This window comes from Rousettus aegyptiacus, unplaced genomic scaffold, assembly GCF_014176215.1.
Source record: "Rousettus aegyptiacus isolate mRouAeg1 unplaced genomic scaffold, mRouAeg1.p scaffold_m13_p_3, whole genome shotgun sequence".
Taxonomy (NCBI): Eukaryota; Metazoa; Chordata; class Mammalia; order Chiroptera; family Pteropodidae; genus Rousettus; species Rousettus aegyptiacus.
In genome coordinates this window covers 5,400,150-5,426,142 of record NW_023416306.1, presented here as the reverse complement: position 1 = coordinate 5,426,142, position 25,993 = coordinate 5,400,150, and the positions used below count along the sequence as shown (strand labels likewise).

The following is a 25,993-nucleotide window of genomic DNA, read 5'->3' as shown; positions in this document are numbered from 1 at the left end:
TGGGGAGCGCCCCGCAAAAGCATGGCTGCGCAAACGTCCCTCGCCCGCCCCGCAAACATATGGCTGCCGTGTTCCCAGGGCCCTGCGCCGGGCCGGCGGGCGGTTGGTGCGCATGCTCCGGGTGCCCCGCACCAACATGGCCGCCGCCCCCCGCGAACGCTGCCGCCGCGAGCCGGCCGTTGCTGGGCATGCTCCCTGAGTGCCCCGCACCGACATGGCGGTCGTCTTCGCCGGGGTGACTTTAATTCTAGGTTTTCGGTTATAGCCGGCCGGTGCTCATTTCTCTTCAAAAAGATCTGAGCGCGGGGAAAGGAAGGGTGAGTGCGGGGGGTGAAAGGTGAGGAGACCGCAGGCGTCGGGGCCGGCTCCTGGCAGGAAGATGGCTGAGGGCGAGCGGCAGTCACCGCCAGGTAGGACGTGCCGGCGGGGTCGGGGTGGAGGCGCGGGGGCGGTGCCAGGCGCGGGGGCCGGGGAGGGGTGTGGTGCTGGGGGCTCATCTTGGCGTGGGGCCGGGGGGGGGGGGTGTCGGGAGATAGAAGAACTCGATGGGTAAGAGGCCATGGGCCCCGAGGACGAACTGGAGTTGAGGGGCCCTGCGGGAGAAGCGGTGAGGGGCCTGGGTGGCAGAGCAAGAACCTGGGGCTACGAAGGTTTGGTGGGTGGCGCGCAACGCCCGGACTTCGGGGGGCCCGGCCGCCCGAGGGTCGGGTGGGCAGCGCCTTGGCCAGAGGCGGAGGCCTTGGACACGTCCGCGCTGCGCTTGGCCTCGTGGGGAAGATGCCGGGGATGGGGGCTCCCTTCTTTATCAGACCCTGCTCAGGGTTCGGGGTTTGCTCCGTCGGCCTGGGCCTGCTGGACCGCAGTCCCAGCCGCCTCCACACCTGCCCGCCCCTCATCCACCTCCCTCTCTGGGAAGCCGGCCTCCGGCGTTTCAGTGGCTGAGAATTTATTGAGAGAAACTAACCTTGGTCATCTAAACCACTAATTTAAAAAGGCTGGTTGTGCAAGATGAGGAGCGAATCTCTCTCTGGCACCACCATCTGTAACTTTTATTTACACTGTAGCCTCTTTTTAGTTCATCTCAAATGGCTAGGGGAAGATCTTCTTAAAGAGACTTGTAACCTGGAGAACGGGAAGCTGTTTGCTGATTCCCTTCCCCCATTCTCCCCTAGAGCTAAGAAAACTTTAAAAATTCTGTCAGGAGCAGATAGGTTGGCCAAACACCGCTAATGTTTTGAAAGCATTCGATATTCCTTCTACCCTGTCTTACATTTTATCATCCCTGGAAAGGTCTCAGAAATTTTGAAGGTCATAAGAGGCTCCCCCTCCTTCCAGCAGATGAACAGAGAATTGGGTATGATCCGTTAGTGCATCCGAAACCAGACATTTCGTTTAATTTCTGTACATGTTCCCTTAGAAGTTCTGATAATGACATCAAGAGCTCTAAGGCAACCAGAATTACCAGTGAGATGAATGTGTCTCTGAAGATGGTGGGCAGGGCGTAGGGCAGGGGAGAGAAACTGTGCTCTGAAAGGGACGAAGGCTCAGGAGTTTAGCTATGGTTGGGAAGATCCGAGTTCCCTGGACTTGGTCCTTCTTTGAAGTTTGAAACAGGACGTTTTGGGACAAGCGGAGAGAACTGCTTAACTCACACAGTATAGTGGTGAAAGCCTTGGGTTTTGGAGTGAAACTGATCTGGCTCTGCCTGGCAAGTAAGTTGCAGCCTCTGTGAGCCTGTTTTCTTATCTCTTAAAATGGCCCTGCTACACTTTCTTCACAGAGATGGAGAGTGTGTGCCTTTGATGGTGTGGGTAAAGCGTGGGACATGCCCAGTTACTCAGTGTGGATTACTGTTATCCTTTTCCCATGGGAACCAGACATTTGAACTCGTTCCCAGATGGTGGATGACAATACAGTATATTCTCTGGGAGTTTTTGGAAACATTTCTCAAACGCTGGATGTTTCCATCTTATGCTAAGAGGTTTTAGGGGATCCAGTTGTCCAGTGGTGCCTTTGTCAGAGGCAGAATCTGATGTTGGAGAGATTGTGGGTCTGACTTTTGATTTAGGATTTTATGTTTTGGTGGCTCGTGTGTGTGTTTCATCCGTGATCTGTTGTGGTGCTTCCTATAAGATAGACATTTCCCTAGGAACAGGATCTGGCCTGGAAGTTTTCCTCCTTGTCAAATAAAGTCAGGAAGGCTATCTGCTTTCCTGTAACAGTTCTCTTCAACTTAGATAATCATCTGCAAGTTGGTTATTTAGAATGTGGAACACGTATTCCCATAAAAGCAATGCGTCTAGGTTAACCAGCCCGACTTACAAAGCTTTTTACTTAGCATCTTACTTAAAGTAGCAATTTACTAATAGTAGGAGGTCTCAGTTTGGGGTTCTGGGACCAGGACTTGCAGAACAGGTGGGAGGAAGAAGGGAGTTTCTGGTCTCTTTCTTGGGCCCTGGTTAATTTTGAATTGGGCAGAGGTTTGCCTTGCTCTTATCTCAGATTCTCTATCCTACTACTTAGGTCTCCAGGTGTCATGGCATTTTTTCTGCCTCAACAATCGATGCCTCACTTTCTTTGCAGAGAAAGGGAAGGCAGGAGGCCAGAGGGTTTGGTTTAACAAGACAATACTCTGTCCTGCGAGTATGTGTTTGGTTTACACTAGGGCTTGGGTGTTGTAGTCTTGGTTTAAGAGTGTGTGTGTGTGTGTGTGTGTGTGTGTGTGTGTGTCTTGGGAGGAGTCTATTTATCTGTTTGCTTTTCTTTTTTTTTTTAAGCTTCTTCAGAGGATACTCCTCCAGCCCCTCAGAACTTCATCATTCCAAAAAAGGAGATCCACACGGTTCCAGACATGGGCAAATGGAAACGTTCTCAGGTACCAGTGGTGTCTGCACTGTGGGGTCAGCACTGGGATGAGAAACCCGAGCTTTTTCAAAGACAGTGGTTCTCCAGAGGCGTGGCTGGGGCTGTGAGCCCCTGACCCTCTTGCTCTTGGAGTCAGAGCTGTTAGGAGCTAAGGAGGGAGGGGACAGGGGAGATGACTGTCCATCCCTGTCGGGGGCAGCACTCAGATGCTGGGCCCAGGGCAGCCCTGGAGAGTTCTGCTCTTGGTTCTCGTACACCATTGCTCGAGTGTTATTGGATTCGTTGAACACAAGAGTCCTAAATGATGGAAGAGGTCACTTTGATCCTTGGTTACAAATTATAGCAAGTCGGGGAGCCAGTGTATCAAAGGGAGAGGAGGTTATTGCGTGAGAACCCAGGCCAGGGAACTGGCTGAGCCTAAAAATACTTGTGAACTGGGACCTAGAGCACTGTGGGGCAGACCGCCTTTCTGTGCTGCTCAGTCCGTGTGGTGGGCAGAAGATAACGGCTTCTGCTTCCTGGGCTGTGGTCGGGCCGTGGAAAGACTGAGCCTAAGAAAAACAATGCTAATTTCAAATTCCCAGAGAAGGCCTTTGGTCCAGCTCCAGCCAGGTGCCTACACCAGGTCTGGTCAGCTGGGGTAGGGAGTGTCACTTGTAGAGAAGGGCAGGCTTCTGGGGTCCTGGCACGCTTGGCAGGTTCTCTTTTAGGAGTCTGCTGTGCCGACATTGGTCTAGGCTACAGGTCAGCAAGTGTGATCTGGCTCTTCCTGCTTCTGCAAATACGGCTTTATTGGAACACAGCCACGCTCATTCATTTACCTCTGGTTCATGGCTGATTCCACACTACGAGGGCAGAGGTGAGAATTTGTTAACCAGGCTGTATGGGCCGGGGAGCCTGAAATACTCACTGTTTGGCCCTTTGCAGGTAGCGTTTACCAGCCCCGCTCTAGGCAGCAGCACTTCCGGGAACTCGTTGGTTACTTTTCCTTCTGGTTTGCATGCTGAACAACACCCGAGAGAGGCTTTCGCTCGCTGAAGCTGTTCAGTGAAATGCGTGGACTCGTTGTGACCGGACAAGTGACTCTGTGCTGTGGCCCACAGTGTTTCACTAGGCAGCACAGTGCCGTGCCAAGAGCATGGGTCTGGGGTCAGAGAGGTCAGGGCTCGAGGCCCAGGGCTGCCAGTTCCCTCTTCTTGTGACTTAGGCAGGGTATTAACCTGGCCGAGCCTCAGTTTCCTCTACTGTAAAGTGGGATCGTTTGGAGGCTTAAGTGATTTAAAGCCCAAAAAGCACCTGGTCCAGCGCTAGGCATATAGTGAGCCTCACTGAGCAGCAGGTGTGGTTTTTATTGCTGTTAATGATGATGAGGAGGAGGATGACGATGACGGCGATAGCATCAGTGGAGACCTTGCACGGTCATGTTCGTGAGGCTGTCCTGAGTTTTAGTCACTGAGAGACCCGGACCCACGTGGGAGCAGGGACCGTGGATGGTGGTGACACTTCCTTGCTGCTTCCTCTCCTCGCATCCCAGTGTACTCTGCAGGGGTGACCGTAGACTCCGGCCAGAGTCAGGGCGAGGGCTCAGACTTGGCCTGGGCCGGGAGAGTCGCTGCGGGTGATCCACTGGGTCTGCCGTGTGACCCCTCATTTCTTCCTGCGGCCGTCACGTAGACCGGCAGGAGGATCCTGCTGTGGGCATGCTCCCTTTTAGGTACCGCGTGCTCGTTCGTCGGGGCTCATCTCGCCGTGCCGGGAGCCCACGGCGTTCTCAGGGCTTGAATAGGAGGAAGGCAAGGAGCTAACGGAGGAGGAAGACACAAGATCCAACAGAAGTCGCGTGTTCCCAGGAACTGCTTCTCTAGGGCCCTGCACCTCAGTGCTCTTTTATCCTTGTGCTGGGTGCAGCCCGTGCCCAGCAGGATATAGAGCACCCAGCTGGGAGCTGGGGGCGCGGGTGGGCATGCCAAGAGACCTGACCACGGGAAAAAAACGCTCCCTTCTCTGGGGAGCAGGCCATCTGCATCGTAGGCAGACAGCCTGGCCTGTTTAGTGGGGGAGACATATTCCCAGGGGAGGGACCTTGGTGGCTTCCTTGGACTCCTGGTGGCATAGTACAATGGTCAAGTACTGGGCCACTCTGCTTTAGAGTTTGGCTGGCTGAGTCCTGCTCCGCCTCTAATGAGATCTTGGTCTTAGGAAACCTTGCGCAAGTCGCTTCTCGTGACGCCTTGGCTTCCCCGTGTGTAGAATGGGGACAGTGACGGTATCCAGCTCGTGGGGTTGCTCTGTGAAGACAGCGATGGCAGCGAGGGCGTGCGTGCAGTGAAGTGGCTGGAGGCCCGGGCGCATTGGCTTGTCGGGTTTCGGACGGAGGGTGGGGTGGGGCAGTTAGCATTCCTCTTCTGTTGCTCTTGCTGCTGGATTGGGAGCCAGGGGCAGCCTGGAGCGGTTTGGTAACTGGGTGAGCTGGGAACCAGCTGGGGAGCACAGAGTGGGGGTGTCTGACAGCCGTCTCTTCGTCCCGCCCCTCCCTCTCCTTGGTAGGCGTACGCTGACTACATCGGATTCATCCTCACCCTCAACGAAGGTGTGAAGGGGAAGAAGCTGACCTTCGAGTACAGAGTCTCTGAGGTAGGCAGGGCGGGGAGCCCGCTGGCAGCGCCCGTCCCGGAATCGCTCCGCGGAGCCGCTGTGTGGCCCTGCCCGCAGCGGGGCCTGTGCCGAAAACGAGATCACCCAGACGCGTGTGTCGCTGGCATTTCGGGGTCTGTGTTTCTAGGCATAGTTGTTAAAATGAGATCAAGGTAGGTAAACATGCTGTTTTGTAGTTTGCATTTTTGCTAACTGGTATTTTTATGTAACTTTTTAAATTGAAAAAGATCACAAAGGAAGTAAATGTGCTAAAACTGAAGAGATTGCTGATAGAAACGTGTATAACATTAACGAAAAAGCTACCTCTCCCCACGTTCCCCCACATAGCTGACTCCTGGGGCAGCCGGTCGGGAAGTGTCACCAAGGCCTGCCCGTGACACCCCCCCTCCTGCGGTGGAAATGCCGCCTCATCTGTTTAACACCCACCCCCCACCCACCCCCTACAACCGTAGACTTGTAGGTGGTTTCCCCAAACACTGCCTTTGCACCTAGATCTGTGGGTGTTGTTTCCTAAGGATTCATTCCCAGATGAGGAAACACTGAGTCAAAAGGCACACAATGTTGGGGTGGGGGTAGGGGGTGCTTTCTGGCTGTGTTTCAGGGACAGGCTTGTTTGTGCACGGAGGGCACGAGCTGTGGGGGCGCTGATGCCCATGGGAAGGTGTGGACTTGCGAGCTGTTTGCTCTGCAGGGCGCTGTCTCCCAGGGCTGGGTCCCAGGCCTCCAGGGCCCTCTTGGGTCCCCGTCCCACCTCCAGCTTTTCATCTCAGACATAAGGGCTTGAGGCGATTCTCCCCCAGCCCCTCTGCCTTCCCTGAGGCTCACGTTGCCCCAGTAACCTTCATATTCCCGCGCCCTAGCTGGTTGCTGCATGGCCAGGGTCCTGGTCTCTCATTTGCGGGGAGCCAGGCCTATGCGTGGGATTGACAGCTTCTCTTGGAGCTGGCACACCAGTGACTTCCCGGGTTCCTCTTGGTCCCACCCAGTGCTCTGGGACTTTGGCTGTGAGTGCAGATGGCTCGGGGAAGAGAGGGCTCCCCCTTGAGTCTGGCAGGGGATGCTCCGCTGTGCTCAGTGGGCTGGGGAGTGTGGTGCAGAAGGCTAATTAAAGGGGCACGGGTTAATTACCCCAGCAGGTCCCGGGCTGCCAGCCCCTCTCACATCCCTTAATTGCCCCTGAGCCTTTGATGGGCGCTGTCCACAGCAGCCAGGTGTTGTCTTAGCCCGAGGGCCGCTCCTTTGTCAGGACTGCAACATGGTTAATAGTTTGGGTTCTGGAGTCACACTAATCTGGTTTCGATGACCTCTCACTTCTGAGAAGAGGGCCCTGTTCCCTCTGATTGTTGATGTCCTCATCTACAGAGTGGGAAGAGCCACAGACCTACTCGTGGCCCCTGAGAGGATTTGCTGAGATCTCACAAGTAGGACGTGTTTCTCACAGTGCCTGGCAACACACTAGGTCACATCATCGTCATTAATTAATTTGCAGTTGAAATTTCCAGTAATGTTCCTGCTTCAGTTAGGGCTCTTCCCGAGCCGAGGCTCATCCCAGCGCCGGGGCAGTGGGCTGCTCCTCACTCGGCGGAGAGAAGCGACGAGCTTGGTCTCCAGGGGTCTCCTAGTCTCTGCCCACAGCTGGCAGGGTCGCAGTGTGTAGCCTCAGCCCCCAGATGGGGGCCCTCTGTGCCTCCTCATTCCTGCCTCCCAGTGCGGAGTGAGGGCCGTAGTCGGGTGGCGACCTCCACCCAGGCTGCCCGCAGCAGGGGGAGCCAAGGAGGGGGACGGGGTGAGCTTACCGAGCCCCGCGTCTGGAGGCCGCTCCTTTTGAGATTATGTCTGTCCTGTTCTCTGGGGGTTATAATTTTTGACTTTTGCGAAATAATGGTGATGGTAGATGGGAGGCTTATTTTTTATTGTTGCTCTGTTTGATTTTTAAAATGAGGGCAAAAGGAAGAAATTGTTAAGTAAAATACTTGTCCACGAAATCTAGAAAAGAAGCATTGGCCTCAGGAGTGGTGTAGCTTCAAAGTATTCTGCGTGTTTCCTGGGGGGTTCCGGGCTACAGTGCCCTCCCCTTGAACCCTCTCCCCAAACTAGCCAAATAATAGAGGCAGCCCCCCGAAACCCTATCCAGAAAAAGAAGCTAGGAGCCTTTTAACTGTTATTGGCCCAGCTGAGCTAGCAGCTGGGGCCTGGCTGCCGCCGGCCTGGGGCACCGTCTTTATCCTGCTCAGGGCCTCACCAGGCTGAGGTCTCTGCAGTGGGCCTTGCTGGCTCTTCCTGGGGCCCAGATTATTGTGCCATCCCTCCTAAATCCCAGACGCTGCCCGGGGTCAGGTTTGCTCTTCACCCTCAGTGTTCCTGGTGACCTGATTCTTCACAAAGCCAGGCTCCGTCAGCACTTTCTGCCACATTTTGGCAAGGTAGCTTTGTGTCACCCTGGCCCTCTGCCTCAGCCAGGTATGAGGGGAGCATTCTCTTCTCATAGGCGTCTTTTTCTGTCTTCCCGGGCCTCAAGCATAGGGACAGGGAAGGTGAGGGAGGACCACTGTCGTGTTGCACAGGGACCGGAGGCACTATGTACCTGGGCGGGGATGTGAGTTGTGCCCCCTGGAGCGTGCAGCTGGGGGCACCGGCTGGCATGTGTCTCGCCGGCTCACGCCCGCCTTCCCTCCCAACACGCACACAGCTCTGGGGTTGCATCCCTGTGGTCTCCACAGCAGACCTGACGGGTCTCCTTGTGGCTTTTCCTGTGGGCACTGTCCTGCTGGTTCCTGCCAGTGCCAGGCGCTGCTGGAGGCGTCCCCTCATGCCATTTGTGCCCAGCAGACACAGGCACTGTCTGCCTCATGGCAGGGTCCCTCCCTCCCAGGGCGGCCTGACTCGCAGCGTCCTCTGCGTCGCGCGCCCCACGAGCCCTTCGTTGCCCCTCGTTTGGCCCATTTCTGTCAGCCATGTCTGGAAGGAGCATTTTTCTAGCTGTCCGCACAGACCCGTGATTTGGGCAGACAGCCTCACCTGACTTCCTCACTGAATATTTGTGTGCTGATGCTGTCCTGGCCTGTGACACTGATTGCACTCTTGGTCTCTGCCTTCTGTGGCAGGGAGGGTGGGCTCTCGAACACAGGCGGCCCTCCAAAGCCTTCCCCAGCATTTTCACAGAGAGTGAGTTGCCAGGTGATTTATCATGATGTTTGTGGTAGTGAACAATTGGAAATAGCCCAAACATTTAACAGCAAGAGATTCAGTAAATAAATTGCAGTACACTGGTACGACAGAATATTATTCACTCAGAGGCTGTCATAGAATTATGTTTACACGTCGGTGTGGAATGAAGTTCACAAGGAAATCAGCTACGAAGCAGCGTGTGCCCTTCGACCCACATTTAGAGTCCGTATGTGGTAACTATCACTTCGCCTTATGTGGGGCGCTGCTCTGAGCAGCCTGCTCGGTTGTCATGTCCTTGTAACAGCATTAGAGAATGTTTGTCATTGTGCCTGTTTCTGAGATGAAGAAACAGGCTCAGGGAGTTACAGGCACTTGCTCAAGGTCTTGTGGCAGCTAATGGTGCTTTACCTGGAATTGGGATCCAGGTCTCTCCGCCTTCAAACCTCTCACCACGATCAGCAATGCAAAACGCCACATAAAAACAAAATAGAAGAGTGTGTTAAAATGTTAACAGAATTTAATTCTGAGGGTTTCCTTTCGAGGGCAGAGGAGAGGAGGGTCGATGAAATGGGGTGGAGTGGAACTTCTCAATTCATCTCTTATAATGCGATTATTTTTGAATCACAGGATTACTGGTCGTTCAAGTAGGTATTGTGTACCAGTCAGAAGCCCCAGTCAGGTCTGCGGAAGGCCAGGGCTCCAGTTCGTGCTTGTCCGGCAGCCCCCCTCACATAAGCTGGCTGGAGGACCGGGGTGCCGAAGCCACACCCATCCCTTGGCTTAGCGCCAGCACCCTTCTGTAGAGCTCCACCCCCCTGGCCCCCTTTCTGTATTCAGGATGGTTAGGGAGAAAGGCGAGCGGCAAGGAGTCATGGCTCCGCAGCAGCTGGGACTTCCCTCTGTGGCTCTAGCACAGGGCCACTGGTCATTGTGGCTTGGCCCTCTCTGTTTTGCCTGCACAGGCCATTGAGAAACTGGTCGCTCTTCTCAACACGCTGGACAGGTGGATCGATGAGACTCCTCCAGTGGACCAGCCCTCTCGATTCGGGAACAAGGCCTACAGGACCTGGTATGCCAAACTCGACGAGGTGAGACGGCCACAGACAGGCTTCGGGGCTGGGCTGGGGGCAGCCTTCAGGCACACCAGAATCGCTGGGAGTTTGTTGAAATGGCAGCTTTATTTACCAGAGTCCAAGTGCACTTATTCTCTGCCCTAGCCGTCTCTGGGAGTCACTACTTGGGTATGTAGTCCTCTGTACAGGGTGTTTAGTAGGTCATCGTTTGTATTAACAACGCATTGAAACATCCTGAGTGTCTCTCTGTAGGAGATCAGTTAAATAAACTAATACGTCCACCCCCAGAGCACTGCGCAGCTGTAAGGGAGAGCAAGGAGTCCGGCAAGGGAGCTCAGGGAGCGACCACAAGTCACTGTGAGATTAAGAGCAGCCAGGCCTGTGATGCACATGGCAAGCTGCCTTTGGGTAGGAAAGAGGGAGACATAAAAAGATGTTCGTGTTGCTCAGTTCGCATCGACAGAGTCACGTCACTGGAGAGGTACACAAAAGGCGAAGAAAACGGCGGTTTCCTTTCGAGGGCAGATGACACGGGGTGGAGTGGAACTCCTCAGTGCGTCTCTTACAATGTGATTATTTTTGAATCACGTGAAGGTGATACCCGTTCAGAGCAAACAAGCAAACGTAGGGTCGCAGCCCCATGCTTAGAAAAGCAGAATCTGGAGGCCTAGAGTAGGGCCCAGGAATCAATCCAGGTTTCCAGTAGGTCTGGAGAGTCTCATGCCAGGTGTCCATGGACTGAACTTAGAGAAACTTGGGTCTGAACTTCTCCAGCCCGTGGAGCAGAGGGGCCTCCTAAAGGACCCAGCAAAATACTTTTCTGTTCTAAGAGTGGTCTGGGCTGCCTTTGGAGTCTAAGATGGCACATGGGCTTGTTTTTTTTTGTTTTTGTTTTTGTTTTTGTTTTTTTAAGATTTTTATCAAGTTATAACTTAAAACTGAGAAATGATAGCTGTACAGCATAACACGTTTTTACCCTTGTGGCCACCACCAACATCAGTCTATAGAAATTCCAGCACGGCCCTGGTGACCCCTTCCTAATTGAACCCCCCCTCCCCCACTCCTCCTGATTTCTGTGCCGTAGATTTTGCTGTGTTTGGACTTCACGTGGCTGCTTTTGCTCAGCGTCGTGTCCGCGCGATTCATCCGCATGGCCGCGCAGAGCAGTGGCCCTTTTTCGTTATTCCGTAGTGTTCCCAAGTGTGACCGCACCACAGTCGAACCACTCTGCTGTTGGACATTTCACTCGCGGGCGGTTTCCACATTTCGGCTACCATAAGCCATGCCGCCATGAAATCCTTGCGTATGTCCTTCGGTGGGCGTGTGGCGCAAACTCCGTTTCTGAAAGTGTGACACCCGTGGGAGATCGGGGGGCTTCCTTTCAGACCCCTGCGGTCTTGCCACCAGAACCTCGTCACCTGGAGGAAGAGTCAGCGGATGAAAAGCTACCCAGCGCAGTTTCCGTTGTGTCGGAGTAAACGCTCTCCCTCGTCTTCCTTCCGCGCCAGGCAGAGCGGGGAGCCAGGCCGCCTGGCGTGGCAGCCTGGGCCCTGGCCAGCCGCCACCCCTGGGCGCTGGCCTACCTGGGTGCTGCCTAATCTGTTGCCACCACTTTGTGTCTTTTTTGTTATCAGGAAGCAGAAAACTTGGTGGCCACAGTGGTCCCCACCCATCTGGCAGCTGCTGTGCCCGAGGTGGCTGTTTACCTAAAGGAGTCAGTGGGGAACTCCACGCGCATCGACTACGGCACAGGTACCTGCCGTTCCCGGCACTTATTTGGCTTCACTGCCTTCTCTTCTTGGGCTGCTTCCTTTTTTGCCCCCGGTTGTCTGGGGGATCCCTGAGCAAGCAGCCCGTCCTGGCCAGCTGGGTGGGGTGCAGCGCTCCTGGATGCCGGGCCCGGTGCTGCTCCTGCAGCCCTGACTCGGTCCACCAGGGGGAGCTGATGCCACACGCGTCGCGCTCCTGTGTGCGCAGAGCTGATGCGTCTCTCTGTGAGCTCATCATCACCACCAACACGGCGGTTTACCGATTTACCGAGTACTCGCCGCATCTCAGGGCAGTGCTTACAGAAGCCTTGAGAGACAAAAGAGCTTATAGCCTCTGGCAGCATTGTGGTCACCCTCTCCCTACAGCCCTTGCTCTCAGCCACATTCCCTGTGTTCTCGAGTTCTCCAGGAGAGGGCGCATGCCTACACCCAACCTGGGGCATGGCCCCGTGCTCAGTGGCCCAGCAGGCTCCCTGCTTCAGCAGGCCTCCTTTCCTTTCTTTTCTACGCTGATGCAGGCAGATTCAAGTGCACCACTCTCTCGGGCCCTCCCTTTGCTTGGGGTTTAGGGGTTGGGATCCTCACGAGGAGCCCCAGTTAACAGAGGCAGGCCTGGAGAAGGGTGCCCTTGGACTCGGGTCCTGGGAAAGTTTTGTGTCTACTCCTTCTGTTGCTAGGGAACAGGTTCATTAAGTGTTTTGAGACTTTCAGGGGTAAAGCTTTCACTTAGACTGACAGGGAAAGACACGGGAGGGGAGAGTGGTCAGGTCCACGGAGGGAAGGGACTCTTCCATTCTCAGGTGCTCTCAGGTGTGCAAGAGTGATGATTACCTGGGAATGATGGTGGCTTGGCTCTGTCTGGTCATGATCAGAAACTGCAGGTGACAGTAACAGCTCGCAAGTTTCCAGGCCCTTGCAAGGGCCTTCATTCTGCAGAAATAGGACAGGAAGTCGTTGAAATATTCTCTCTTCTCCTTCCTCCAACTGTGTTTTCTATGACATGGATTCAGCCCAGAGTCCAGTGGATTCCGTAGTGTTGACCACGCCTATCTGACGTGAGTGGGAAGGGACCCTGCAATGGGACCATGCTTAGAATGTGACCTGCTTACTAGCCTTCAGGAGCTCCCCATTGTTCTGAGGATAAAGCCTGAGCTTTTTACTGTGGCTGTTAAGGCCTATCTCATTTGCAGCCTCATCTTGTTACCTCTCCCTTGCTCTCTGCTTTAGCTATGCTAGCCGCCTAAGAGTTCTTGAAACATATCAAATATTTTTTCTTGCCTCAGGGCCTTCGCACATGCTGTTTCTTCTGGCTAGAATGTTCTTTTGGCTTTCCCCAGGCCTTGCCAATTCTTATTCCTCTTTCAGATGAATATTACTCCCTCCGGGAAACCTCGAATCCTTCTGTCACCTTCTCCCTGTGATGCCTTGCAATTATCACCTACCTTCTCCTCTAGCGCTAGAGTCACAGAAGTGATTGAATATTCCATGTCCGTCGTAAACTGTAAAACAAGGGCAGGGACTGTCTCCTTTTTGCCTGACATAGTAGGTGCTCAGTAAATAGGGTGGACTTGGCGAGTGAGTTAAACCTGCAAAATGAAGTGTAGGTGCCCGTTTAAGAAGTCAACAGCCTAGGCCTTTTAGGGTTATTTATTTTTTATATGTTTCAGGCGAGGCAACCCTTGGTCGACCTCACAGATGGCAAGGACCTTGTCAGTTTACAATCTTTTATTTTTTATTTTTCACGCCTACAGCACCTGGTCTTCCTAGGTGGTCTCCCATCCAAGTACTAACCAGGCCCGACCCTGCGTAGCTTCCGAGATCAGATGGGATCCGGCTTGTTCAGGGTGGTATGGCCATAGGCCTTTTAGGATTAGAATTATTGTACTGTTAGTTCTTAAAAGGGCCTACATCTTTCTAGATAGGGAAGAGGCCTCATTGTCTCCATGTTGGCCTGCCTTCTTGGAGGGGCAGTTATCAGTGATTTGGACACTAACAAGACTAAGAACAATCCCACTCCTTCTGGGAGACTCAACCTCTGCTGTTTTTACCCCCCAGGACACGAAGCAGCCTTTGCTGCTTTCCTCTGTTGTCTCTGCAAGATTGGGGTGCTCCGGGTGGACGACCAAATAGCCATTGTCTTTACAGTGTTTAACCGGTGAGTGCGAGGAGGGCAGGAGGGGTAGCTGCCCGTGGGAGGAGGAGCGAGGGGGTCTCGTTCCCCGTCACTGTGAGACGGGGGACGGCGTGCTGGAGGGTTCTCCCAAGTGGCGTCGGTTCTCTGGTCCTGTCCCATTCAGGCTCTGGCTGTGGACTGTGTGTCCAGACTCACTTCTTCAAGCAGGTTCAAATTCAAGTAAAAACAGGGGAAGGAAATGTTACACAGTGACAGCCACGCCTCCCGCGGTGTTCTCCGCGTGGAGGCACATGCCCAGCGCTTGACACACGACGCGTTCATGGGGCCGGCACATGGGCGTGTGCGCGTGCCCTCCGTGATGGTCACACGATGACAAAATCGCCTGACGACGCCTTTCTCAGGACGAAACCCCGTCATTAAGCAGCGCAGGACTGTAATTCTCACAGCAGCCCAGGAAGCGGCAGCTGTGTTGCCCATTTTATGAGTGAGGAAAGTGAGGCACAGGGAAACGAGAGCTGTTCTCTGAGGCTCCGCGGCCAGGTGAACCCAGGCGGTCAGGCTGTGACCTGCTCCCCGCGCTCCCCAAACCACCTCCCTGGCCGCCGGGGCATCGCGGCCCCCGGGAGCACGGCAGTGCCCATGCCAGGCCCCGCTCCAGCGGTGCCGGCGCGGGCGTGCCATGGCGACTCGGGGGCAGCCGCCCGGTGACAGCTGGCACCGAAAGGACGCAGGGGACGGGCGGCGTCAGCCCCTGCGAACTTCCCGGTGGGCCGGGCCGGAGTTAGGAGGCCGAGGCGCCTGCCACGGGTCTTACGTCGTCAGCAGTCGGGGGCACCAACCCCCTTTCCCAGGTGGTGTTTTGCCCCTTTCCTGAGCCAAGAGAAGGCTGCACGTGGAAGAAACAAGTGCAGCTCCGTTGTTCTGAGCGGGCCGGCCGGTCACAGCCCGCGCACGCGGGTTTGCACCGGTGCAGACCAGTCCGCTCTGAGTGCCGGTTTCCGGCCGCCTTGTGCGCCCAGCGGCACGGAAGGGTTGAGGCTGAGTCCTTCTTTCGCTCCCTCCCCTCTCTTCCCCTCCCTCCCGTGCAGGTACCTTGAGGTGATGCGGAAACTCCAAAAAACATACAGGATGGAGCCAGCAGGCAGCCAGGGCGTGTGGGGCCTGGACGACTTCCAGTTCCTGCCCTTCATATGGGGCAGTTCACAGCTCATAGGTACCGAAGGGGGCCGTGTACCCCCCACTCTCCAGCGCATGTTCTGTGTCCCTCCCTGAGGCCCTCCTCCTGCCCAGACAGCGACAACTTGTGAGGCAGGCCTTAGACTGGCTATTGACGGAGGCCGCTTGCCGCCGGCCTTCTGCTGTGCGCCAGCGTGGCTGGCGGGGGGCGGCAGAGGCAGAGCTCCGCCAAGATAATGGAAGGTGACAGGGACTGGAGCAAGGGTCCTTGCCCGGCCCATATGGCCTGGTGTGAAGTGCGCCCCAGCTCCTGGCAGCAGCTGTTGAAAATCAGGGGCTCTTTTGACTCGGCGACCAACTCCTCCGCCATCACTATCGAGCCGTGTGCGTGGAACCCATCAGGCAGCTGCCACCAAGTGCCAGGCAGTGGGCTGCTTGCTATGGCCCGCTCTGGTGGTTCCCCCACTTCCCATGGGCAGGCCAAGTGCCTGAGGGTGCGGTGATAACTCCACTTTTGACGTCGGATCGATTACCTGCCTACAAAATAACATTAACAAATGACCGTTTGGCGCGTGTGGTACAGGCACTGCTGTAAGTGCTCCCAGGTGCGTTGCCTTCTCGGTGACCCTGGGAAGGGCTTTGTCAGCATGAGACCAGCCACCCTTAACTCACGCCTGTGCAGGCGGCCTGCTGAGTGCTCACCTGTGCTCGTGATCGCCAGGTGGCACTCAGCAGCCCTGCTAGGGGGTCGTGTCCTTATTCCCACTGCGCAGATGAGGCGACCGAGTCACACAGCTAGAAAGAAGCAGAGCCAGAGCTTATTACACGACAGTGCCACACATGCGTGCAAGGCCTTTATTGCTCCTTCGAGGTCCAGGGCCCACGGCGTGTGGGCAGGACCGCGGCAGGGGTGGGCGTGCTCTGCGTGGGCCGAGGTGCCCCAGTGGCACGAGCGCCTGGTTCTGAACCCCGGCGCGCTCTGTTGTTCCCAGATCACCCGTATCTGGAGCCCAGACACTTTGTCGATGAGAAGGCCGTGAACGAGAACCACAAGGACTACATGTTTCTGGAATGCATCCTGTTCATAACGGAGGTGAGCGGAGGGGGCGTGGGAGGAGTGCACCGAGGCCGGCGGCTCTGGACGGAGGAGCCGGTGCTGCTGCCCACACGTGGCAGGGTGGGCCCCAGAAGGCAGGTTATTGAAGACAAGGCCTCGCTCTTCCCCTGAGAGGTTGTCAGCTTCTGGCCATCCAGGATCTCCTTCCCCAAACCAGTGGTTGGGGGTTTCTGCTTGAGCCGAGGGACCGACTTGTTCACTAGCTGGGCTTGGTGACGGATGCCGCAGGTCCGAAGGGTGGGGGGGTATTGTTGGGGGTGGGCGGCTGTCAGCGTCTTGCAGGTGGGGCCCACGAGGTCTGTAGAGCTACGTGTGTGGTCACATAGGACGAAACCATTGTAGGAAGTGGAGAGACTTGGGAGTGGACAGCAGGGCGGATCTCTGTTGAAGGGACACATCTCAGTGCGTGAGGACGTGGGCCGGGAAGTGCGGAGGTGACGACGAGCAGGCCCGGGTCCCCAGCCCACCCTGCAGCTCGTTTAACTGACCTTGCTGTCCTAGTAAGGCTGGGTCTCCACAGTGCAGCCTTGGATCACTTCCCCCGGGGACCTTGCCTGGGGACCTTGTCAAAATGCACATTTCTGGGCCACACCCCAGCTTTCTGAATCAGAGCCTTGGGGCCCAAGAGCCAGGAACCTATATTTAGACACACTCCTCAGGTGGCTGCACAGGAGTGTGAGGGACCCAGTACTCTCAGGACCTCTTTGGTCCGCCCTGCTGCGTGCCCATCCGCCAGGCTTCCAGAGGGTGCACTGGCTCTGGTGTCTGGAGAGTCTCTTGTCCCGTTCTCTTTCCCGAGGCCCGCGCACATGTCTCTTGGCCCCAGTGCTGTCCCTGGCACACCCGTGGACCCCTGCCTGGGGGTGCTGCCGCCTTGGCTACAGAGCCCGCTGCAGCGCCCCCTGCAAAGGGGTGAAAGCCGGTTCAGCAGCTGCAGCGCCAGGCTGCTCCTGGTCGGCATTCGGCTCAGGCTTGCTCCAAACTCCAGAGGCCAGAGGGGAACGGCACGTTTTTCCAAGTCAGCAGACAGACCTGGGACTGACTGCTGGGCAGCCACCCCTTCACACCTAGAGATCTGCTGCCTTCAGCAGCGGAGCCGGCCCAAGGTCAGGAGGACTCCGGGGCAGCCTGGCTCGCTGCCAAGAAAGCCAGTCACGTGCTGCTCTCCGGAGTTGAACGCCAGGGTCTTCTGAGCCCTGGGAGACCCCTGGGGGAGCTGGAGGAGCAGGGTGGGGGAAAGGGGTGTGCACATTCTATGCTTAGCTGTGGCTTGGCTCACTTGTGGGTAAAAAGCTAAACCGTTTTGGCTCCCCCTGCTGGTGGGCCAGTCCCCTCATCCCTGTCAGTAACTAACAAGGGGGAAAGCCAGGGGAAGCCTCAGGGAATATGGGAATTGACTCCGGCTTAAAATTTTGCATTTTTGTTTGTTTGGTTGCTCATGCTGGTGTAAAAACCCAAAAGCTTTCCCAAAGTTTGGGACCCAGTTCCTCTGCTAAGGAAAAATCCCGCAGTGGCCACTAGGTGGCGCTAAAGGCACATTGAACTCGGAGAGGGTTTTAGTAACATTTAATTGGGGAGAGGTGGCAGGCCCTAGTTCAGCACCGTCTCTGCAGGGCCTGGTTTCCACTTGAGGTCTAGGTGCTTGGGTATGGCGGTCAGCACTTGGCCCGCCTGCAGCTGCATGCCCCGGAGCGGAGGTGACTAGCGAGGGCCGCCTTTTGCCCACTCGGCCTGGCTGCTGATCGCAGAACACATTATCCTAGTTCTCCAGAGCTCGTGTCTGGCCTACCCCCGGCTCTGGCCCCTTCCACCTCAGGCCAGCATTTGCATCTCCTAGTTGGTGAGCAAGTGACCTGGCCTGGCGCACCCTGACAAAGGGAGGCCCAAGGCTTGACACTGGGGACACAGGGACCAGGAGGCCGGTGTGGAGTTCTGTGTGCTTTGGTCTGGAAGGGAGCAGTGTTCCCACTGTAGACCTGGGGATCACTGGGGCTGTTGGAACTGGGAGATTAGACAAAACAAGAAGTTGCCGATGGAACCAGGCTTCTCCCTAGCTCGTCAGGGGCTGGGGGACCTGGGACCGGCCCGCGACCTGCCCTGCTAGCCCTAGGCATCCCGGAAGAAGGGACTGCATCTCACAGGGCTTCTGCAGCCTCGGGAAATACAGCCCTGGCGCCTTTAAGAGCCCAGGGCAGGCAGGAAAAGAATTTCAGTTTCAATCTGGCTTCTAAATTTGGAGTTTTGGGAAGGGAGGGATCGGATTTCAGCTGGAAGGGAAGGAGCTGACAGGAAGGCGCTGTGCAGAGCCTCCCCCCACCTCCCGTGCCCCATCCCCCCTCAGTTACTGACAGAGGAACCATTTACAAAAGGCCGATTCTCTTGGGAGTGGAGAGGCAGGAACGCAGCGTCTGTGAGTAATTTCCTGCTCAATATGGCTGCTCTGACTCACACGATTCCCCTGGGGTCACTGCGGGACTGCAGCTTGCTTGCTTGTTCTCGCTCTTTTTCTTCTCCCTTTGTGGCTAGAACGAGCTAATTTTTTTTGTCTTCTCGCCCCCATTCCTTTTTCTCCCTCATCTGTTTTCCTCTCCTAGAGTTGCAAAGTCTCCTTCTGAAGGACTTAGCGAGACCTTGGGACACGGAAGGCCTGGCCGAGGGAGTGGGGCAGCCCCTACAGACAGGCAGCATGTCAGGCTTTTCCATGGGCGGGGGACAGGGCCTCCCCCCGGCCCTGCCAGCAGGCCAGTGACACCTATGGGGGCCCCCTTCCCGTGCTCTTGGTGGATGAGGCTGGCCGGGAAGCAGAGCCTCTCGTTTCCCAGTGTCCATCTGCGCGCCTCGCTGCCCAGTCCCCTGGAGCTGCTGCCGTGGGGTGGAGCCAGGCTGCTTCCTGGGTGGTCTGCTTAGGGGCTCGGACCAGAGTGAAACCGGCCACACAGCTCCCGTGATCCCTGAGCTCAGGGCCTGGAAGCGTGCAGGCGAGGGCTGGAGACCAGCCCAGGGGGCAGAGAGCCTGGGGGCGGGGTGGGCAGAGGGTGGGTGGAGCCTGCTCGCGTGGGACAGTAGAACAAAGCTCTGCGAAGGCCAGGCCTGGGCGCCTTGGGTAGAAGAGGGGAAAGATTCTGGGTGAAGGGACTGACTCAGGAGAACCCCTGTAGACCCCAGGGTGGCTTTTGTCATCTGGTGCCTTGGGCTGAGGCCTCACTGCTGAAAGAAGGGGCTATTGTTACCGAACCTGGGGGCTCAGACTAGGCTGTGGGGACTTGGGCCAAGGAGGGAGATGACGGGATAAAATGGCGGTTTTGTAGGACTTGCCGTCATGGGAGAAGTGGAGTGGCCTGTGGGAGCGGACCGCAGCGGAGGGGCCGGCGGCGGGGTGGGGTGAGGGTGGGGTGCTCCTGGGCATTTATTCTTACGATGCCCATTACATAGAAGGAGCTTCTCCCTGGAAGAGCTTTCCCTCAGCCCTGTCGCTGTGCACATCCTCTTCTGGAACCTTCCACGCACGCAGGGTTCAAGTCTGTGCTTCCTTGCCAGCTGAGCCTCTTTGCTTTTCAATCTCTTTCTTCTGAAGCTTGGGGCTCAGGGTGCTTGCCGAACCTTGTTTGTCAGCTGGGGAGAGGGGCAGTGTTGGGGACCAGGCACCGCTTGTTCATAAAAACAGACGTGCTGGCCTGTGTTGTCCAAGGGCCACGCTCGGCCACACCGCCTTGCCCGCCTCCGCCCCGTGGTTTCTCACATGATGGAAACTCCGCTCGGCTCGCTGCACAGTTTTTCTCTTCCTTCCCGGAGGCCGGCGGAGGGACCGGGAATGGAGCCGTCCTTGCTCCCGCCTGTCTAACTTGCTACTGTAGTTGCCACCCCTCCCACACCTCCTGGCCAGGTCACGAAACAGGCCTTCCTCCCGAATCTCCCGCCGGCAGTTGGTCCCTGGGGTTGGTCTCACCCACCTTGGCCCTTCTCCAAACCGAACCCTCCCTCGACTCTCTGCTTCGCTAGTGGCAGGTGCGGAGCAAGCACCCTGTGGCAGAGCCCACCTGTGTGGGTCTGGGTTGCGGAGGGTCGGGGTCCAGGCTGCTGCTGCCGTTTACTGAGGGGGTACCTGTGCTGGCAGGTGCCCCGTGGCTCTGGGGAGTTGGTGGGAGCCACAGCAGGAGCTCGGGTGAATTTTGTATTTTTCTGAGGCTGCTGGATTTGGTGGGTGGTGGGAATCAGGCCCCCCTTTTTTATGGCTGTTGGAGAAAGAGGGTGAGTGTGGGGCTTATGTTTTCCTACTGGGTCTTGCAGGCCAAGAGGGGCCCTGTCTCTGGCACTAACGTGTGCCTCTGTGTGCGTGTGCACTCCACAGGCAGATGCTGCGGCCTGGTCCCTGTGCGTGTGCGTGCGTGCATGTGTGTGCATGTATGTGCACGCGTGCGTGTGCGTGCGTGCATGTGCGTACGTGGACGCTCGCTCGACTTTGCTGCAGGGGAGCAGGGGCTGGGCTCCCAGTGGCACCTCGCCAGCCCGCGGACTCTCTTTTCCAGATGAAGACGGGCCCCTTTGCAGAGCACTCCAATCAGCTGTGGAACATCAGTGCCGTCCCTTCCTGGTCCAAGGTGAACCAGGGTCTCATCCGCATGTATAAGGCAGAGGTGAGTGGGGGTCGGCCGGCACCCTCGGTCCCGGGGCTGCTGCTCCCCGCCCCCCCCCCCACTCCACTGTTTTGCCCCGCTGACACTCGAGGCCTCGGAACCTCCATCCGTGGGCTGCCTGTCAGGAAAGCGCTGGACAGAGGCCCACTCTGCCCCGCGGCGGGGGGCAGGGGGGGGTGGCAAGGCCCTGCCCTGGTTGGAGGAGGAGTCTCCCCCCTTGACAGACGGCCGGAGGTCCCGCCCAGTCCTGTCGCCTTGGGGACACAGGTGTGAAGACGCGCTTGGGAAAGGGTTTTATTCTTCAGAGGCGTCATCCGAAGTGGCGCTCTTCAAGCTTTTGTGTCTGGTGGCTGGGCAGGTGGGGGCTGGCGTTTAAGGACTGCTTCGGGGGTCCTCCCTGCTCAGGTCAGAAAGGCAGAGAGGTCAGCTTCCAGAGCGCCCCCTGCTGGGAGGTGGCCGCCCGTCTCCTGCCCGCTGTGCTGGTCCTAGTCACCCTGCTCCCAGCCGTCGAGGTGGCGTGTGGGGAGGAGACGGAGTCAGTTTCCACCCTGTCCTTTCCACTTGCTCCTTCCACATCTGGGCAGACCAGTTCGGAAACTGCTCGACCGTGGCTGGGGAAGGGCCTGGCTATGAAGTCCCTCGCCCGGAACAGTGGGTCCCCACAGGCCCCACTTCTCGCCTCAGGCGGGGGTCTCAGGTGTCGTCCGTGGTGCCCATCCCTTGACCCTTGGCCGTCGCTCTCCCGCGGGCGGGGGGCGGGATCCTCCGGGCCTGCCGCGTTGCACCCAGACCTCGCTCCAGTCTGGCAGAGGCGGGAGCGCGGAGGAGAGGGCTTGGCTTGTCCGTGGCTCGGGGGCACGCGTGCTTCCTGTCGGCCCGGCTCGCTCTGCATGGCCCTGAAGGGGTTAATGACCCGGCCTCTCCTTCCCTTCCGTCCCTTCCCCCTCCGGCCTCCATCCCCTTCCTCTGGACTTCACATCCTGTGTTTAGGTTCCAGCGCACATACCTCTCTAATCTGAGAGGAGCTTCACAGGAGCCAGCCCTCTCTGCTCTGGCCCGGTCACCGCCCTCTGGGTGTCCCGTTGTTCCTGAGGCCTCCCCTGCCCCCCCCAGCCCACCGTGGGTGCTGACGGGGACCTCTTGTCGCCCCGCTGAGCCCTCCCCACTGCAGGTGGCTGTGTACAGTAAGGCAGGGACACAGGTCCCCTCCAGCCTCCTGCCCCCACCCCTGCGTGTCACGGGCAGGGCTCTGGTGCCTTTCCTGCTTCAGGTCTTACGTGTTGTCCTTGCAGGATCTTGCTTCAGTGGCTAAACTTATTTTGACCTGGGCTCCTAAGGGAGACTGGGCCACCCTTCCCTGCTTGCTCCTTCCAGAGGAAAAAGAACTGGGTCGACAGAAGGAAAGAGGAGCAAATTAAGAGTCACTTCGGCTGTAGTGCAGCAGGGACAAGACAGTCCTTGGTGCAGGAGTTGTCAGTGTCTCTTGTGAACACTGCACACAAGGACAGTGACTGAAAGCCGCCTGCAGCTCAGGACGGGGGTGGGGGGGTGGGGGTGGAAGGGCACGAGCTGATAACAAAGCGCCCTTCCTGAAAACGGGAAATTCCAGCTCTGGGTGCTCATAGGCGCCTGCGAGCTGCAGCCTTGCCAGGGGTTTTTCGTAGGACAGCACTGGAACTTGACGACTTTAGTCCAGGAGCACCGAGTCTCTGCGATGGTCGGTACCCTAGCAGCTGGCTTTTAGCCTTTGGTCTCTGGGAGCCCCTGTGATCACGTGCTCCCTGCCACAGGTCCGAGGGAAGAACTTGGTTTTTCAGATGAGTTCTCAGTGTGTGGGGCGAAGCCTACCAGTCTCGAAGTCCAGAAGGAGGTTAGCAAGGCCAGGGCCGCCAGGCAGAGTTGGTTGCTGAAGGGGACTTTGTGCCCCGAGCTGTCACAGAAGCCTGACCTGGCCCGGCCTCAGGATTTGGGACCAGCTGTCTGCGTCTCCAAGCTGCCTGTCCTGACCTTTCTGAGCTCAGGACGCAGATGCTTTCAGGGCCCCGGGCCTGTCTTTCCTGAGGGCTGCCGCCCCCTTCAGAAAGGCCGCCTCGGGGCGGGAGAGCCACTTCTCCCCATCGAGTCCAGGGAGTCCAGGCCTGGACAGGCCTCCCGGCCTGCGGGACAGGCTGAGGTGTCGCTCTGCCTGGAGCACAGGTGAGACCCAGGGGCAGTCAGCTGGGAGAAAGGGCTGACCCAGGCTCCCATCCACTGTCTCTGCTGTCGCCCTGAAGCCTCGGCCTTTCTTTGTCCCAAACAGCCTCTGGCCTTAGCCCAGCCCCTTGCCCTTTCTGTGGCCCAGGGGCAGAGTGGAGAGAACTTCTGCCCCCGCCCCTCCCCCTAAGCCGCGTGCCTTTGCAGCTTCTCTGTGAATGAGAGCGAGGAGCAGGTTGACCTTTGACCCTTCCTGGAATTCCAGGGCCCTGCCCCCTCCCCTCAGACTCCCACTGCTTCCTCCATGACATAAGCGCAATGGTAGTCACTTCAGCCTTTGCCTCTGGCTTCGAACCGCTGTTGCTCCTCCCGCCCCCACCCTGACCGTCCCCCACCCTGACCGCCCCTCGCTGCCTGCTCCCCACTTTCTCTGCCCCGGGCTGGGGAGCCTGGATGTGGCCTGGAGCTCTGCCCCCACGCTGAGCCGGCTCCCTGTCCTTCCACCGCACAAAGGCTTCCCTTTCCCTGCCCGCCCCCCGGCCTCCCTCCTGTCCTTGTGGTCCGCGCGCACCGGTGACCTCGTTCCTGCAACCAGCTCTTGGGGTGAGGGGACCCGGGCCGGTCGGGGCGCGCCTTCATCCTTCTAAGTTGGAGGTTGAGGCCACGGTCACAGGATGGGACCCTCACCCCCTCGGAGGCCGTGTCTCGTTACGTCCCAGCCAAGAGGTGCCCAGCACATTCTGGTCATTTCTGTGGCCAAAGGTGTGAGGGGAGGCACATCTTCCGATGCCTGGAGCCGTTGCCCATGAGAGCTAGGTGGTGACCAGGGCCCGTGTGGGAGGCACAGCGGGGCTGGCGCTGGGAGCTGGGGTCCCCTCCTCTTCCTGGCCCTGCGTGGTGCTGAAGCAGCCCCCCCGCCAGAGGGCACGGGGGTGTGGGCCTGGGGTCTGGCCGCCTGTGGACCGGGCCGGCCTCGATCTCTCCACCTCCCCTCTGCCCGAGCTGTAGGGCTGAGGCCCTGGTGGGCTGGGTTGGGGAGCAGGGCCGTTCCCCTGCTCGGGTCTCTCGTTCTCTGCCCCATGAACAGGGCCGCCGGCAGTCGCCCCCCAAAGGGGGCTGTCAGCTGGTTCTTATCGTCTCACTCTGAAGTACCAAGATGCCTTTTTCAGTCTAAAGAACTGAAAATTGGGGAAAATGGGCCTTGGACCCTCTCTGACTTGCGCCCCAGCTTCTGCACACCTCTCGTTCAGCGCCGGGACCTGGGCTAGGGGGTCCTCAATGATCCGGAGGGTTCTTGTTGCTCCAGGGCCCAGCCGCCTCTTTCTGGTGTTCGCTTCGCGAGGCTGGGCTGCCTTCTCTTCCTCTCCTTTCCTCTCTCCTACTCGCTCATCATTTGGTGGGTCTGATCGTTGTGGAGTGGGAAGGTCTTTGAATGGGAGGGGTGGTCAAGGACAAGTAGCAAGCCACTTCCTGGGCCTTGGATGGCCACCTTTTGGAGCCGCCCCGGTCCGAGCCTCCGGAGTGGTCCAGGGGTCCGTGGGGGGCCTCGTCAGGGGCGCGGTGCCGCCCTCACCTCTCCGCTCTTCCCCCTCCTTCCCCACAGTGCCTGGAGAAGTTCCCCGTGATCCAGCACTTCAAGTTCGGGAGCCTGCTGCCCATCCACCCCGTCACCTCGTGCTAGGGGGGCAGAGCAGCCAGGGCCGTCCAGGCTGCCTGCCGCTCCTGCGCCTGCCCGTCCCTACCCCGGCCACGGCCCCCTCCAGCCCCCTCCCGCCCCCTCCCTCTGTTCTTTCTGTTTGATGAGAGGCTGTTTACTGGGGTGGGCTGCGAGTGTGGGCTTGAGGAAGGCTCAGGGCATTAAGGCTGAAGGATCCAAGTTGGGGGAAGTGACCAAAGTGTGGCCAGTTTCCTGCCTTCCCCTGTGGTGGACGGGCAAGGAGAGGGGGCCGGGGACAGGCTCACCGGGCCGCAGCCCCGCTCCTGGCCTTCCTCTCCCCGCTCTGGCCAGTCCCGTTCGACACCCGGCTGTTCCGCGGCGCAGTGGGGCCCGGGAGGTGTTTGCTGTTCCCATCGCTTCCCCTTCCCATGTCCCGTTGCCTTTCCTGGGGTTGGAGCAGTTGCTCTCCACGGGTCAGTTTCCCAGGCCATGTTTGGGTGGGCGTCTGGGGGTCCCGAGGGCCGGAGGCTGAGGCTGGTGGCTAGCCTGGGCTGGGGCGGGGCAGGGGGAGGCATTGGCCTTTCTGGCCGGTGACCCTCACGGCTGCCTCTGGGTCTGTGGGGTCCTGTGTCCAGTGTCTCGTCCTGGCTTTTCTGTTTCCTGGCCCTTGGCTTTGCTGGGGTCCTGCCGCAGCCACACCTGTCCCCCTCCTGGAGAGTAGCCTCTGGATGCCACCCCTTGGATAGGCGCTGGACTGGGCTCCGCCGCCTCTCCCCCCTCCCCACCGCAGGGCTTGCTCAGGGCCGACTGGGTGAGACCTGCCTTTCCAAAGCTCGCTCTGGCTGGGAGGGGGTGGCAGAGACTCGGGGACGGCCTTGGAGCCATCGCGGCTGGGGAGAGCCCGGGTCCCTTCAGTTCATCCTGCCCCCCTCCTCACTGCTCCTCGTTCTTCAAGGCCCTTGGCTTTGCTTCGTCTGCCCCTCCGGACGGCGGGAGAGCAGGCTGCGGGAGGACTCCAGAAGGCCCACTTGTCCCCCCACCGCCCCAGATTTGCTTGTTGGTCCTCCAGGGTGAGGTAGCGATGGCCCCCCAGGCCTGGACCTTGGTTCTGAGGATGGACAGGGGCTGGGCTGGGCAGGCCCCCCCCGGGGAGTTGGGGAGTGCCGGGGCAGCATGCCGTCCCTGGGCTTTTCCCCAGGGCTGCTCCCGGGCCTGGCTCTTGCAGACTCTCGCCCGCCCCAGCCCCCGCCCGCCCTGCTCCGCCTCTCCACCTCATAGCTGTGTCCGTGTGCTCCTGGGAAGGGGGAGCTCTGAGAAGCACAGTTCAGGGGCTTGATTCTAGCATCTGGCCCGATGGCCTGGGCAGAGGCTGGACCAAGAGTCGCAGAAATCGTTTTTGAGTTGTGGCTCAGCGCCCCGCCTCCCTCCCGGCTCCTCTCACCCGCCTTCCCCCCACCCCCCGTCCCCCGCAGGGCCCCCCCAGCCCCCCGCAGGGCCCCGGCCCCTCGCGCCTTCATCGCTGTTCTGATTAAAGCCTCTGTTTTGCACCTGT

At 58.2% G+C, this 25,993-nt stretch overlaps 1 protein-coding gene and 1 non-coding gene across 3 annotated transcripts; one reads left to right on the top strand and one right to left on the bottom strand.

Moving 5' to 3' along the window:
* The first annotated feature begins 139 nt into the window (after window positions 1-139).
* Window positions 140-25,993, top strand: PTPA (protein phosphatase 2 phosphatase activator). 2 transcript variants are annotated; one of them, XM_036218383.1, is made up of 10 exons: window positions 140-410; window positions 2,778-2,875; window positions 5,413-5,499; window positions 9,651-9,776; window positions 11,396-11,513; window positions 13,586-13,685; window positions 14,753-14,877; window positions 15,833-15,933; window positions 20,484-20,591; window positions 22,409-24,381. In XM_036218383.1, the coding sequence occupies exons 1-10, from the start codon at window positions 380-382 to the stop codon at window positions 22,499-22,501; spliced, it is 987 nt and encodes a 328-aa protein (XP_036074276.1). In that variant the 5' UTR covers window positions 140-379; the 3' UTR covers window positions 22,502-24,381. The 2 variants fall into 2 exon arrangements, with proteins under 2 accessions (XP_036074276.1, XP_015989282.1); XM_016133796.2 differs by lacking the exon at window positions 22,409-24,381 and adding an exon at window positions 24,388-25,993 and having other exon boundaries at window positions 144-410.
* LOC118600940 lies at window positions 13,273-13,391 on the bottom strand. Its single transcript, XR_004950127.1, has one exon. It is a non-coding gene; the product is annotated as a 5S ribosomal RNA (ribosomal RNA).